At 46.8% G+C, this 15736-nt stretch overlaps 1 protein-coding gene across 1 annotated transcript in view; it reads right to left on the reverse strand.

The window, feature by feature from the left end:
• Window positions 1-261: 261 nt before the first annotated feature.
• The window catches only part of LOC139754294 (dipeptidase 1-like), a 68566-nt gene continuing 53091 nt past the window's right edge, over window positions 262-15736 (reverse strand). Inside the window, exons 5-9 of the mRNA XM_071671677.1 lie at window positions 7961-8338; window positions 5851-5935; window positions 5310-5385; window positions 3475-3613; window positions 262-2111 (exon numbers count right to left, since the gene is read on the reverse strand). Of these exons, the coding sequence (XP_071527778.1) occupies window positions 1995-2111; window positions 3475-3613; window positions 5310-5385; window positions 5851-5935; window positions 7961-8338 (795 nt within the window). The 3' untranslated portion in view covers window positions 262-1994. The remainder of the gene's footprint in view (window positions 2112-3474; window positions 3614-5309; window positions 5386-5850; window positions 5936-7960; window positions 8339-15736) is intronic.

Genomic DNA, 15736 nt, shown 5'->3' on the forward strand with positions numbered 1-15736 from the left:
CGTACCGTCGTGCTCAGGGGTAGTACCGTCGTGTTCAGGGGGGTCGTAACATCGTGCTCAGGGGGCGTACCGTCGTGCTCAAGCACCCACAACGTCAATTCACATTTCTACATTATCATTTATTCATCATAACTCGAGTTCAACATCTGTTCAACAGTGAACGTGTTCCACGTTAATTCACACATGTATCTACTTACCTTACCTTTGTCTTTATATTGAACAGGTATCATGAAAAAAAAATACTTTCATTAGTGAATATTTACTTCATTACATCATCACAGGAGGGGGGGGGGGGAGATACTTGGGGGGGGGGATAGATGGGGGTACAGGAGAAAATGTCAAGAGATGAAAATGTATCATATTCCATCGCATCATCATCACATGGACGGCGAGGGGGCCGTGGACGAGACGGCATCAGGGGAGAGAGAGAGAGAGAGAGAGAGAGAGAGAGAGAGAGAGAGAGAGAGAGAGAGAGAGAGAGAGAGAGAGAGAGAGAGAGTTGTGTCTATTCTACACGAGAGGAGAAAACGGTAAACATCCTCGATAACTTCCTATGATCATTTCCAGCTTACAGGAACAAGTGACTTTAAACAAGGGGGCAACAAGGGCGGTTTTTACAAAACGCTGACAAGACCGTAAGATCTATCGTACGGAATTTAGAACGGAGGTTGTTTTACGAGGCACCGAATACAGCTGTATGTATGGATCACGATACAGTGAATACATCCGAGTGTGTACAGTGAATACACACGAACGTTTGTACAAGAACTTGATGGGGTACCAAGCTTTACCATGTGCGGTGCTGTGTGTTGGAGTAATACAAGGGGAGGTATGGCTTTTTTTTTATTTTATTTTTCTATCTCTCTAAAGTTTTCGAAGGGATTGGATGAAGTATCTTTGGTTCCTGAGGTACAGTTAGATAATAAATAGGAGTCGGGGTGTGGGGGGGGGGGGGGAACTCGAAGGGCAGGAGGCTATATATATATATAAGAAATGTAACATGATCAAAAGGTGTGTTGGCAACCTCTTAGTAATACACATTGGTTTGGTTAGGTTAAATCAGTACCTATTGCTTTAACAGTAAATAGCGAAATCATCTGAGTGACAATAGATGTCTATTGCTATGATTAACGATATATACATATACATAACTATTGCCATAACTACAACTACCACTACTACTACTACTACTACCACTGTTATAACTACCACTACCTGATACAGCTGAGCTGTTACCACATACTATTCACCTACCATTACCACTAGAATAATAACCCGAGTAATAATAATAATAATAACAATAATCATGATCATGATAATATTTGCCAAGTGTTGGCGAGGCTCGCTCGCCAGAGGGCAATTCTCTCCTGCTGGTGTGGTGGGCGTGGCCGTCTCCCCCGGCTGATGTTGTGCTCGTCATCAACACTTGAGGGAGTCACGAAATTGGCAATATAACCATGTGCTGCCTGCAGCCGCTGGGCAGGTCAAGCTGGGTCACTCTGTCGCAGAGGCAGACACGTTAGCCGAGGTCACTATGCTGTACTGAAGGTCAGACCGAGTCAGTCATGCCTATTATTGGGTCAGCAGTTAGCAGGACAGGTCAGGCAGGGTCAACTAACTTCCTGCCTGCATCGTCACACCTACAAGAGAGCTGAGGAGGTCACTGGGCCCTCCTGCCAAAGGTCACCACACCGCAGAGAACTCCAGGAGTTGACTAGCATCGTACCTGAGTAATCAGGTTACAGATGTCAGACGAGGTGGAGGTTCATAGTGCCAGGGTGGCTCGGTCGGTGCCACATCCAGGCCCTGCAGGTCGAGGCCGCGGACCCCTGGTTTGGAGGGTTCGTTGTGAGGGGAAACAGACGTCGGGGGTCTGGTAGGGCGGGAGATGCCTGGGTCTGGTGAGGACGCTGCTCGTGAGGACCTGTGGTTATCTATGGCCTCGAGTCTACAGATGTGGGTAATGGTGGTACTGTGGTGGCCAGCCAGGAAGGTCAGGTGCGGGCGTGGTCCAGGCTGGCGAACCTGTACCTACACGGCCAGCGACTGTCGATGTCATGGATGGGGATGATCTCCTCGGACGGCCTCTCCCCCGACAGCTCCTCCCGGACCTGCGGGCGGACATTGTACGTATTGGCGTGTGGCGAGGAGTGTGTGGTGTGTAGGTGGTGGTGAGGGGTTAGTCTGGCATGCATGATCTGCTCGAGGTGGGAGGAGGAGTGAAGAGGGCGCGATGCTGACAAACAATGAGTCGTCATAATCGCTGGTGTGTGGGGCTACGTGGGCTACAGTCATGCAGTTATGGTGCTACTGTGGGAACCCTCCACAAGATGGCTACAGTCATGCAGTTATGGTAAGACTGAAGGAACCCTCCACACAATGGCTACAGTCATGCAGATGTACCTGAGACAAACTCTCACAAGGGCATCGACCCCTTGTCCCCAGTGTACGTGTGGGTCAGTAAATACTTCAAGAAACCCCAAGGATACGTGGGTGTTCGCGCCCCTGTATAAACAATTTGCTCACCTTAAGTGTTTACGTTTTCATTCAATAAGTACATGCGCGAGGCAGCCAAGGACACACAAGAAGAAACACAGATATAGAAATACTGCCTCAACCTGTGAGGCCTGGGTAAATATGTAAGAGTAGAGGTAATACCATGAAGATATTATATAAGAAGTAAATGCCAGAAATTCTTTCATACTGAGGCTGGTGTTAATTCAGCTTTAATCTCCCTCCCTCTCTCGCTTTCTCCTCTCCTCTCTCCCCAGCCAGAGACATCCCATACCACATCAGGTCACACCACATCAAGACCACAGAGTTCAGCACACGGTACAAACTACTCTCTCATGTCGTCACTAGCAATTAATTACCTAATCCCTCAACCACTCTACTACCATCCCTCCCTCCCTGCCCCCATCACCCCACCCAAGATAAGGCCATAAACGTACAGGATCCGAGGAAGGGAGGAGGGGCTACGGAGGCGTGTCGAACACCTTTGATCCGGGTGTCAGAAACCCCGCGATGACCAGTTTGTCGTGTGGGTTATCCTCCTCCAGCCGATCGGAGCGACGCGTCGAGTCTTTTAACTTTTACTTTACCAAAAACTGATGTCCTGCGCGCTACCCACACAGGAGAAGCTGTGGTCCTACTAACACCCCAGCAAACACACACGGTCGTCAGGGCCACATGCTGTGCTGTCATCTAGGTCATCGTTTTCTGTTGATACATTCGTGGTGTAGTGGTCAGCGTGTTCGCTGTCTATGAATCTAGCGGGGTCTGGGTTCGAGTCAGAGACCAGGGAGGAGGCATTCGGGGTCAGAGTCAACCTAGCTGTTCTCCTCTGAAGTTGGTCGATAATGTGGAGGGTTGTCTCATGCGTCAGATACTTTTACTCATTATCATCCAACTCCTCTCTCTCTCTCTCTCTCTCTCTCTCTCTCTCTCTCAGCAAACGATCCTTATCCTCAGTACCTGCTCGACTCTCCTCAGGACCCGCAGGAGGTTGAGGCCAGCCAGCTTCTTCAGGTCCTGCAGGGACCAGGTCGGGTCCTTCAGCAGCTCAGCGAACAACTCAGGATACCGCGACACGTCCTCCAGCCCCTGGGGAGTCCTGCACAGGGAGTGGGGGAAGATCCTTAGCACGATGAAGAAGAAATGAGTATATACTACATTTTTCTGGAGTACAGATATGTAAAGATTACCCAAAATTACCCTTATCTATTTGCCTCTAAAGGAAAAAAGGGTATATATATATATATATATATATATATATATATATATATATATATATATATATATATATATATATATATATATATATATATATTGCCCAAGATCCTCACTTGGACTGCGTAAAAACTTTTATTTCCCTGGACACATGGAGGGAATATTGGTGACAAGTTCTCTCTCCCCGCCCGGTCGCTCGCCCCTTTACCACAAACACACACACGGTGAATTTTCCTCGCCACATCGGGGCAAGAAGGAGTTCCTACCACCTGTTAAAGGTGATAGTCCCTGGACGTATGAAGTGATGAGGGGCCCTTATGATGACCTGAGGGACACAGCTGCGTTTCTATAGCCCGTGGTCCCATGGGGGAGACTGAGGGGTCCAGCATCCACCACAGGTGAGGCCTTAGGAAGGAGGAGGGAACGCCTCCTGGAGGAGGGAGGCTCGTTGTAAGTTCGAAGGATTCCGTCACGGAGGAGGAGGAGTTCCCATCGAGAATTTAGACGGGACAGGTGGTAGTGGTGGACTTAACGTAAGGAAAGGAGAGGAATCGCTATCCAAGATGGTTGGAGGGAGTGGGAACCCTGCTTCATAAAAATGGTCAGGTGTTAAGGGAAGACATGACAGGGCTGAAGAAGTCCAAAGTTTGGCAGTTGAAGAGACAGACATCGCATAGGCCCACCCTTGCGGCCACACACACAGTAATCACGTGATGCGGTGGTGTATACAGCATTAATCGGTGTAGCTAACGGAGGGGCAGACACTAGCGACTTGTCTGCGGAAGCAGAAACCCAAGGAAAAAAACCTACAGAAGTAGGGAAAGTGAGTCAACACTACCGCGTTGAGGGGAAGTAGTCAAATCTGGCGAACTGATATGGATAGGTTGCTTTCGACTCCAGACTGTCGAGTATGCCATGTCACGACCTCTCTAGATGTGAGAGCAGTAACGATGAAGGTAGGTACGGGAAAGCGGACACCAACAGACCACAGACCACTACGTCCCCTCGAAGCTCGTGGTTAACCTATGAGATTAGAGAGAGACACACACACAGACCACAGCGTGGTGCGAGAAGAACAGCTAACTCATTTTTCACTCCGTGCGAGGACGACTCACGTCCTCTGTATATCCGAAACCACCGTTTACAGGAGAACTCTTACAGTCTTAACAGGACTTTCATGTTGGCCGATTAATACGAGTCTGGCCGCCTCTAAGCACGGCTATAAGACCCCCCATCCTCGAAAGTTTCCCCCGCACATCCTTGCTTGGCCTTCACGCGGGATCTATAACAATTAGAAAAAGATTTGAAACTCTCGGGGAAAGGCGGAAGATCCTTTATGAGGGTCATTATGAGAGGTTTAAGGATCTCGTGGAGGGCCTGATGCGCCCACCCTCCCCAAGAAAGAAACTAGATCCCCTGAGAGAGCATAAGATCTTACATAAAGGATTTTAAATTCCCCGGAAATGTTTGGGGGGGGGGGGGAGGCTTGGGAATGAGGTCAGGGATGGCGGGGGAGGAAGGTGTGGTTGTGTGTGTGTGTGTGTGGCGGAGGAGGGACCTGCCTACCTACCTCTACCTACCTGTTGACACCGTCGTAACCTGCCCCGAGGCCCACGTAGTCCACCCCAGCCATGGTCCTCACGTGGTTGATGTGAGCTGCGACAGACAACAGGGAAAAAAAATAGTATTAATTCCCATACACTGACACCAGCCCGTCAAACCTTGAGGCATAACAGAGCGACCCCTGGGGCACGACGCGTCGGTACGACCACTAGATATACACGTATGATGGCCTGATCTTACACCTGACCATTGAGGGCCAGGGTCAAAAGCTAGGTCAATCACAGGTCAAGCTCAGGACGCAAGACACGTCACATTACGATTTGTTTACATCACACAGCTCTCCCCCAGGGGTCGGGGTGCCCGCTGGGTGAGTCATGTATGTATGGGCTCACCCGAAACTCAAGGAAGCAAGAGCCTATGGATTTTGGACGTACCTCACAGAGACGTCTCTCTCTCTCTCTCTCTCTCTCTCTATCTCTCTCTCTCTCTCTCTCTCTCTCTCTCTCTCTCTCTCTCTCTCTCTCTCTCACTGGGGTGGTACAGGTGCAGGACACGTACCTACCACGTCCTGTATGGAGGCGGCCTCGCTGCAGGTGAGGAAGTCGTTGTAGAAGCTGACCATCAGGATCCCCCCGTTGGCTGCCTGCAGAAGGCGGAAGACGTTAAGGCAGAGACGAACACTGGGGGTCACAACCATAACGTCAGGTCAATAAAGATCATCATCACACAACCAGGTACTACATGACCTCCCTTATGACCACGCGTGTGTGGGTTAGAGGAAGAAAGGGAGGGAGACCTGCATAGGATCACAAATCACTGGTTTTCTTCACGTTTTGACAAGTTCAGATGAAGGAGAGTGTGTTGGCCACTGAACCAGCTTTGAGATACCACACACACACACACACACACACCCGGGAAATCCTTACGTATTGTCAGAAAAATATTCTATGCAAGAAACAGAGTTTTTAATCTTTTGATATTCTATCTTTACGAAGTAAATTTCACCTTTTTTTCCCCCTCTGGTGTCTGGCCATATCACAATTTCTTTTAGAAGAACTATTTTGTATTTACGTCTTCGAAAAATACATATTCATTTTAGAGAGATTTGACCCTTAGAGTCTGTTCCATATAATTTCATTTCCTTAATTTTCATAAGTACCAGCTTTATAGCAACACACAAGATGATGAAAACAGAAGCTCAGAGATGTAATGTGAAATGATTTCTTTTAAGACACACCACATGTAGTACAGTGTTAGTGTACATGTAGTACAGTGTTAGTGTACATGTAGTACAGTGTTAGTGTACATGTAGTACAGTGTTAGTGTACATGTAGTACAGTGTTAGTGTACATGTAGTACAGTGTTAGTGCAGGAGCGAGAGAGCGTGTGTTCAAACAAAGGTTCAGGTCTGGGTAAAAATTTTGTTCTTGTTACGAAATATTCTGCTATACTCTGCCATTATACTCTTTCCACACAATCTTTTTTTTTTTTCAGTGGGATTAACTTCATTTTACCAATTCTGTTTCCTCAGTGAATTAATCATCATTATACCAGTCTTGTTTCCTCAGTGGGATTAATCATCATTATACCAGTCTTGTTTCCTTAGTGGGATTAATCATCATTATACCAGTCTTGTTTCCTTAGTGGGATTAATCATCATTATACCAGTCTTGTTTCCTCAGTGGGATTAATCATCATTATACCAGTCTTGTTTCCTCAGTGGGATTAATCATCATTATACCAGTCTTGTTTCCTCAGTGGGATTAATCATCATTATACCAGTCTTGTTTCCTCAGTGGGATTAATCATCATTATACCAGTCTTGTTTCCTTAGTGGGATTAATCATCAATATGCTACTCTTGTTTCCTCAGTGGGATTAATAATCAATATGCTACTCTTGTTTCCTCAGTGGAATTAATCATCAATATGCTACTCTTGTTTCCTCAATGGGATTAATCATCAATATGCTATTCTTGTTTCCTTAGTGGGATTAAACATCATTATACCAGTCTTGTTTCCTCAGTGGGATTAATCATCAATATGCTATTCTTGTTTCCTTAGTGGGATTAATCTTCAATATGCCATTCACGTTTCATTTTTTTCTTCTTTAGAACCATAGAGGCGTATTTGAAAAATCTAACTCATCATATTACAAGGTATTCCTTTTGAAGTTTACACATGTAAGCGTTTCAAAGGCAAGTCAGCACGAGTGTGTGGTATACATTTAAAAATGGTTAGGGGTTTTCTTGAAAAATTTTGCGATGTCGATAAAAAAAAAAAAATTTTGGACCTACCGTAAATAGATGCATGAAATTTTGAGTGCAACTATTTCATAGACATGGCCATTAATCTTTGTCACGGTTGTTAAAGGTGATTGATCAGTAACGGGTAAACTACGTTGGTTCCCTTCAGTGGCATCGGCTAAGGTCAAGTTAGAATCAATTTGTACCAGTAAGGGCGGGTCAAGTCTGATCGAAATAGGTGGTCAGGTCAACCGCGGTTAACTCGGGGTCAAGCGATGGGAAGCGTGCCACAGAGAGATAGATAGATAGATAGATAGATAGATAGAGAGAGAGAGAGAGAGAGAGAGAGAGAGAGAGAGAGAGAGAGAGAGAGAGAGAGAGAGAGAGAGAGAGAGAGAGAGAGAGAGAGAGAGAGCTAACTCACCAGGGAGCTGAGGATATCGTCTGGCACGTTCCTCTCTATATCACAGAGGGCGCGGGCGGCCGAGTGAGAGAAGATGACTGGGGCGCGGGAGGCGCGGAGCACGTCCCTCGCCGTGCTGGGGGAGGCGTGGGACACGTCCACCATCAGACCCACGCGGTTCATCTCCCGCACCAGCTCCTGCAGGAGGGAAGGATGGAGAGAGTTCTTACACACGAGAACGTACGGGAGTTCATTAGCGCAACGCCCTCTGCATGGACAAGACCTGAAATACTGGAAGAAATAGCACAATAAACCAGAAAGGCACCTCCATACCCACCTCTCCCTCTGGCTCAACGGCAAGCAAGTGGGGGGGGGGGAAAAGTAGTATGGGGAAACATACTGAAATGGATATTATATAGGAAAGTGTGGATTGGGGAGGGATAGAAATAACCCCCTATCTGTTCCACAGCTACAGTTCAGGAGCTGGACTGTGGACACGACATACAGACACGATAAGATGATAATGATACGTGGTGAAGTGTGGATCATTTACCGATAAGAAAAACCAAATAACTATCCATCTAGCCTGGATATGAAGACAGTAATAGTCTTCGAATCTCCTCAGTGTTCTGCCACCCTCGAAGTGAGGGAGAGAAAAAAAAGAAGGCGTTTGCCTGCCTTTGGGTTGAGCCATCCCTTCGTCTCCATCCTGTTATCTCGGGGCATTGAGCCTCTGGCTAGTGTGAGGGAATTTTTTTGCATGATGTCGGAGTTATCTTGTGCCTTGAGAATTTCTGTTACATCATCTCGAAGTCTAAGTTTTTTGGGATTTTTGAGAGAGAGAGAAAGAAAAATATGAAGTCTTGAGTTTTTCGTCAGAAAACTTCAGATTCTGGGATGTTGCTGGGGGGAGAAAGTCAGACTCTGGGGTGTTGCTGGGGGGGGAGAAAGTCAGACTCTGGGGTGTTGCAGGGGGGATAGTAATTCAGACTCTGGGGGTGTTGCTGGGGGGGGAGAAAGTCAGACTCTGGGGTGTTGCAGGGGGGATAGTGAGTCAGACTCTGGGGGTGTTGCTGGGGGGGGAGAAAGTCAGACTCTGAGGTGTTGCTGGGGGGGGGGGAGAAAGTCAGACCCTGGGGTGTTGCTGGAGGATACTGGGATGCTGGACTGGTGCTGGGGGAAGGTCAAATAACTCGGTTCCCCTGGGTGTCTGCTGCTGGGGGGGGGGGGGGGGGGAGTTAAGCGCCGAGGTGATGCTCGGACACCATCCTTGTGTGCTCCGGTAAGTAAATGGGATCACGCAGAGGGTAATGGGTGTGGAGAGAGAGAGAGAGAGAGAGAGAGAGAGAGAGAGAGAGAGAGAGAGAGAGAGAGAGAGAGAGAGAGAGCTGGTGACGTAACTGCTCCAATGGGAATAAAGAAAAAAAAAAAAAAGGATAAAACCGTAATGTTGGTCGACACCTCGGGTTAATTTCTTCTCGTGGTCTGCGAGGAGAAGTTAAGGTGGGAGAGGAGTACACAGAGGGAGGTGCCGAGGACACACACACCCCGTCCTCTGGCCCATCGACAGGAAAATGTAATTACTGTTTTTGCCAGGTTTGGGATTGGTGGCGCAACCGATGATGCTGGGTCACGTGTGTGTGTGTGTGTGTGTGTGTGGGCGTGGGGGTGTGGGCGTGGGTGTGGTTATTAGTTGTGTGTCAAAGGGGAGAGAGGCTTATACACCCGTGTTGCCCCGTCTCCTGAGAAAGTGTGTGTAAGGAATAGTGTCAGTGTAATGACCGACTTGTACAGTATGGGAGGGAGGGAGTTCTACCTCGGGGAGGAAGTTCTACACTCGTGGGGGCCCCATCTCTTGTACTGTACGGGGAGGGAGTTCTACACTCGTGAGGCCCCCATCTCTTGTACTGTACGGGGAGGGAGTTCTACACTCGTGGGGGCCCCATCTCTTGTACTGTACGGGGAGGGAGTTCTACACTCGTGAGGCCCCCATCTCTTGTACTGTACGGGGAAGAAGTTCTACACTCGTGGGGTTCCATCTCTTAAACTTTCTCTACCCTACTGTCAGGCAACTTCTCAAACTTCTGTACAGTGTCCATATCTAATCATTCCATTCGTCCACAACTCTCATGGGGGAGAGAGAGAGAGAGAGAGAGAGAGAGAGAGAGAGAGAGAGAGAGAGAGAGAGAGAGAGAGAGACTTCTTTACTAAGTTCTTGCTTTCATTTTCTTATTCAATGACTTTTGGTTGTTCTTTCCTTCTCTCTACCTCGAACAACTGTCCGCTTCGATGTTGTCCGCCGGGTTACCAGACTGCACAAGGGTATTCCGATACTTGTAGGTTCAGAAACAGTTCCTCCGTTTGTGGGATCCGACGCTCTGTGGCTGACATACCCACCATCCACACCAGCGGAACCCTGACGTGTACATTGGTCTTGGAAATCCAAGAACACCTTAGAGTGGAGAGGGGTCGCTGGGAGGACTGTGAATATTTGGGAGGACCGAATATTTGGCCCGTCAGAAGATCTTCGACGCTGTACCTCAGGAGAGGTGGATGATGATGAGGAAGTGAGGGATGGTTGGCGGCTGAGAACAAGCTTAATGGGTCGACAAGTTACGTAATTAAGAGGAGGCGAAGAACAAACTTCAGGACTCACACCTGGGAGAGACAGATGATGCCTGCATGATGAACTTCCTAGACTTCAGTCATTTCTTGATATCTTTTACGGACGAAGATATACTTGTGGGGAGAACACGGAGCACTCACAGCAACTTGCAACAGGCGCCGGATAACTTGTATTAGTATTCAAATGAATGGCGAAGGAAATTCAACCTTGATGAATTTGAAGACGAGAAGAGACGTCGGGAGCTTGACATTTCATGCTGTTGTTTCAGCTACAGCTGCTGCTGCTGTTGTTGTTGAAGCTGTTGCTGCTGTTGTTGATGCTGCTGTTGGGGCTGCTGGAGGCGTTACTGCTGCTGGAGCTGTTGTTGAAGCTGCTGCTGGGGCTGTTGTGATGGCGGAGGGGAGGCTACCCGTGGGTAATAAAGGCTGAGGCGGTGAGCACGTAGTGGTGTTGGCTACGACGCGCTGCACCCACTAAGGACAGGGTGATCCTGACACACAGGGACAAGAGGTCCTCGGAGACGCTGCCGGCAACGCTGACGGTGGTGTCTCGCCAGACGGTGATGCCTCCAGCACTGGAGGAGGTGGGAGGGAGGGAAGGTGAAGGAGGTAGGGAGAGAGAGAGAGAGAATCCATATTTACGATAAAAGACGGAGGAGAAAAAGGACTAAAAATCATGACAAAACATCAGAGGAAACAGTTATGATACGTAACAACCGAACACAATAATCAATGATTATATTTCCCGGTAGACAGGCAACCGTGCATATCCTGTCTCTACTACTGTCCATAGACAGACGACCCCGTCCTCGTCCTGGACCATGCAGTCCTCCTGTCACCCGTCCTATCCAGGGACACCTCACTTGACGAAGGCCAGTGCCCCTCCTCCACCCGTCAGTTCTCATGAACGCACACCACACCCGAAACGACGGTACCATTCCACACCCCTGTCTCCACTAGTGATCCACCATCTTGTTCTTGCCGGGCGTCACTATACGTATTCACTGTGTGTTGTGGCCAGTTTGGACGCATATGATATCTCTCCTCTTTGGACACTTTGTTATTCAACTGAATATTTTTTTGAGGGGATACATTTATCTACATTTGCATATTTCTTTGTGGTTCTGTGTGTCAGACTTTTTCATGGGTTTTACTAATGCAATATTGTTATAGAATGCATGTTCGTGTGTGTGTATATATATATATATATATATATATATATATATATATATATATATATATATATATATATATATATATATACGCACACACACACATACACACACACAAACGAATATATTGCATATGAACGTGCACTTTCATAGAACCCATAATTCCCTCCAACAGCCAGGACTCGAACCCAGGACCTTTTGCGTGGCAGTCGGGAACGCGATCATAGCCGGGCGCTTATCCTTCCCGACTACCACTCAAAAGGGACCTGTTGGAGGGCATTATATGATATATATATATATATATATATATATATATATATAGAGAGAGAGAGAGAGAGAGAGAGAGAGAGAGAGAGAGAGAGAGAGAGAGAGAGAGAGAGAGAGAGAGAGAGTGAGAGAGAGAGAGAGAGGTTCCAACCTACAAGATCCCCTGATCTCCAACCCGCGGATCCCAGAGTTTCCATCACGGGTCGTGAGAGGTTTCCCCTCAGGATCCTGGGACCCATCTCCATGTATCATATCTCCCTGTTCTCTCTCTCTCTCTCTCTCTCTCTCTCTCTCTCTCTCTCTCTCTCTCTCTCTCTCTCTCTCTCTCCCGGGAAGTGTTCTAGTAACATATTGATATTCATAAAGAAGCGCCGTATCTATATATTATGACCGGATGGTCGGCAGAGGGGAGGGGAAAAAATACGAAGAAAAATATAAGTCGTTACATAAAAAGAAAAGGATGAATTTGTTTAGAAAACAGAGAGATTTCCATTCGTTTTCACGTATATATATATATATATATATATATATATATATATATATATATATATATATATATATATATATATATATATTATCCCTGGGGATAGGGGAGAAAGAATACTTCCCACGTATTCCCTGCGTGTCGTAGAAGGCGACTAAAAGGGGAGGGAGCGGGTGGCTGGAAATCCTCCCCTCTCGTTTTTTTTTTTAATTTTCCAAAAGAAGGAACAGAGAAGGGGGTCAGGTGAGGATATTCCCTCTAAGGCCCAGTCCTCTGTTCTTAACGCTACCTCGCTAATGCGGGAAATGGCGAATAGTATGAAAGAAAGAAATATATATATATATATATATATATATATATATATAATCTCTTCTGCCTTTTGCATTTCACCGTCCTATATATACGTTTCTTCACCATCACACTGCTTATTACTCAGTCTATGTTGAACTGTTCATTAAGTTTATTTACCTTCGTCCGCAAAGGAAAGAAAAAAAAAACGCACATCACAAGGGGATTTCGTTTTCTTTTTTCAAGCTAAATTCCACATTTTAAAGAATTATTCAAAAGCCTTGTAAGTCAGTCCAATTTCAAAGGGTACATACATTTTATTTTCAAAATCTTTTATTTTCATCAATTATATCATTCTCTTCATTATTTTACTGTTTTTAATTACTGCTATACATTATTCTGGTCTCTACCATTTCCATTTACTACCATACACACAGTTCTGCCTTTACTACCCCTTCCATATACCACCATACACACAGTTCTGCCTTTACTATCCCTTCCATGTACCACCATACACACAGTTCTGCCTTTACTACCCCTTCCATATACCACCATACACACAGTCCTGCCTTTACTACCCCTTCCATATACCACCATACACACAGTCCTGCCTTTACCACCCTTTACGTATACTATCACACACGCTATCCTGTCTTTACCACCCCTTCCATATACACCATCGCACACGCCATCCTGTCTTCACCGCCCCTTCCAGATACTGCCACACACGCCACCCTGTTCCATCCCATCTCTTCCATATAATGCCTCGATTAGACCCCTAACTCTGACGTTCCATTTGGTTTCGAGTTGTCTGTCCTTTTTTGCAGCCTCTCTCTCTCTCTCTCTCTCTCTCTCTCTCTCTCTCTCTCTCTCTCTCTCTCTCTCTCTCTCTCTCTGACTTTTCTCCCTTGTAAATTCCGTTACTGCACTTTTTTGTTCCATTTCCTCCCCCAGGGGAGACCAACAACGAACGTAGCCATTAGAGTTTAGTGGAGCAGCAATACCTGACCGGGGGTGAGGCGTGTGTGTGTGTGTGTGTGTGTGTGTGTGTGTGTGTGTATGTGTGTGTTTTAGTGATACTCTTTTACTGTCAAGCTATTTGTTGCGTACCTACTACCTTTATATATATATATATATATATATATATATATATATATATATATATATATATATATATATATATAAGACAGTGAAAACACTAGTGTAGGATATAGCATTTTTAGTCACCTAGTTAGACGAACACTGATATCAAGCTAGGAGACTCACCCTTAAGGTATCGTCTAGGCATGTTTTCCTCACACTTCATCCTCTACATATCTAAGGCTGTCTCTACGAACGACGGTTTCCTGCTGTTGATGTGTTAACAATGCGACATCGAACCCGGCAAACTGTGTAAATGCTGGAGGAAAGTGATCCCCTTGAGGACGACGGAACGACCCTTCACTGTGTTGATTCGACCCTTAAGGACGACGGTACAACCCCCTTAGCCCAATCATACCACCCTTAAGGGCTACGGCACGATCCTCGGACACGACCTATGAGCGCGATGTGACGACCCTTAACTATGATGACGTGACCTCTGACCTGACCCATCAGGCTATGTAGGACAAACGAGACGACTGTGTGTGTGTGTGTGTGTGTGTGTGTGTGTGTGTGTGTGTGTGGACAATATTTTCGAGTAGAGAGAGACGTAGAGAATCTCTCTCTCTCTCTCTCTCTCTCTCTCTCTCTCTCTCTCTCTCTCTCTCTCTCTCTCTCTCTCTCTCTCTCTCTCCCACCCGAACGACGGGTCTGTGGGGGATGCGGAAGACACCACAACAGCCACTGAAGGACATACCTTCACATCCAGAACAATTTTTCTTGGAATTCAGTGTCTGCCTACGACACCGAGGCTCATAATGAAATTAAGTTTTCGTTCGCCGAGAGTGAGGTAACTTTTTTTTTTCCACTTGGTCAGATGGTAAAGTTACGAGAGCAGTGTGCACTGAGCCAGTCCATCTTACAGGAAAAAAAAAAAAAAGAAAATTAAAAAAAGATTCCGATGCAAATTTTCGCAAATTTTTCACAAAAAAAAAAAAAATTTCCGATGCAAATTTTCTGCAAATTGTTCACTCGTCAGGTAAGACGAAAAAAAACAATTATGAAAAATTTGCATCACATTTGGCGAAAGATATAAAACTGTTAATTCTAATCTCAACGTTAAATGCTATTGCATACTTGCTTTTTCCTTCTCTCTCTCTCTCTCTCTCTCTCTCTCTCTCTCTCTCTCTCTCTCTCTCTCTCTCTCTCTCTCTCTCTCTCTCTCTCGGCTTAAGACGCTGAGCGTATCAGAGCGGTGGTGGGTGGTGGGGGTTGGGGTGTTGGAGATGCAGGCAACATCCCGTTAATTAAGAGGGATTTCCCCCAAGCATCTCCACCTTCCTCCCCTTCTCTCCCCCCCCCCCCCTCCTCCTCCAACCTCCACCACTAACCCCTAAAAGAGAAGGCTTGATGGGGTGGTGGGGTGACGTTGGGGGAAGATAGGAAGGCTCTCCTCCTTCCTAATCCCCTTGATACGTCGTCAAGACTCGGGGTGGTTTTGGGGTTGGGGGGGTTGGGGGGTGGGGGGGGGGGGTTGGGGAAGGCTGTAAGGTTGAGGGGGGGGGGAGTGTTCCTCTATACCTGCCTGGATGAAAATAGTTCACTCTATTTTTGGTGTGTGTGTGTGTGTGTGTGTGTGTGTGTGTGTGTGTGTGTGTGTGTGTGTGTGTGTGTGGGTTGTTGTTGTTGTTGTTATGAGTGGGGGAGGTTCCTGAGCGGGTGGAGTGTTGTGAGGGAGTTACGTGGATGATTATAGCCATGGATTCGTCAGATTCATTTTGACAGTGACGGAGTTGTGGTTGTGAATCAAGTGTCTCGATAAGAGGAGGTTGTGGTGCACGGGGCCACCTCGGTCCACTTGGCCATCATCGTCCACCAGAT

The sequence above is a fragment of the Panulirus ornatus genome, chromosome 16 (assembly GCF_036320965.1).
Source record: "Panulirus ornatus isolate Po-2019 chromosome 16, ASM3632096v1, whole genome shotgun sequence".
Lineage (NCBI taxonomy): Eukaryota > Metazoa > Arthropoda > Malacostraca > Decapoda > Palinuridae > Panulirus > Panulirus ornatus.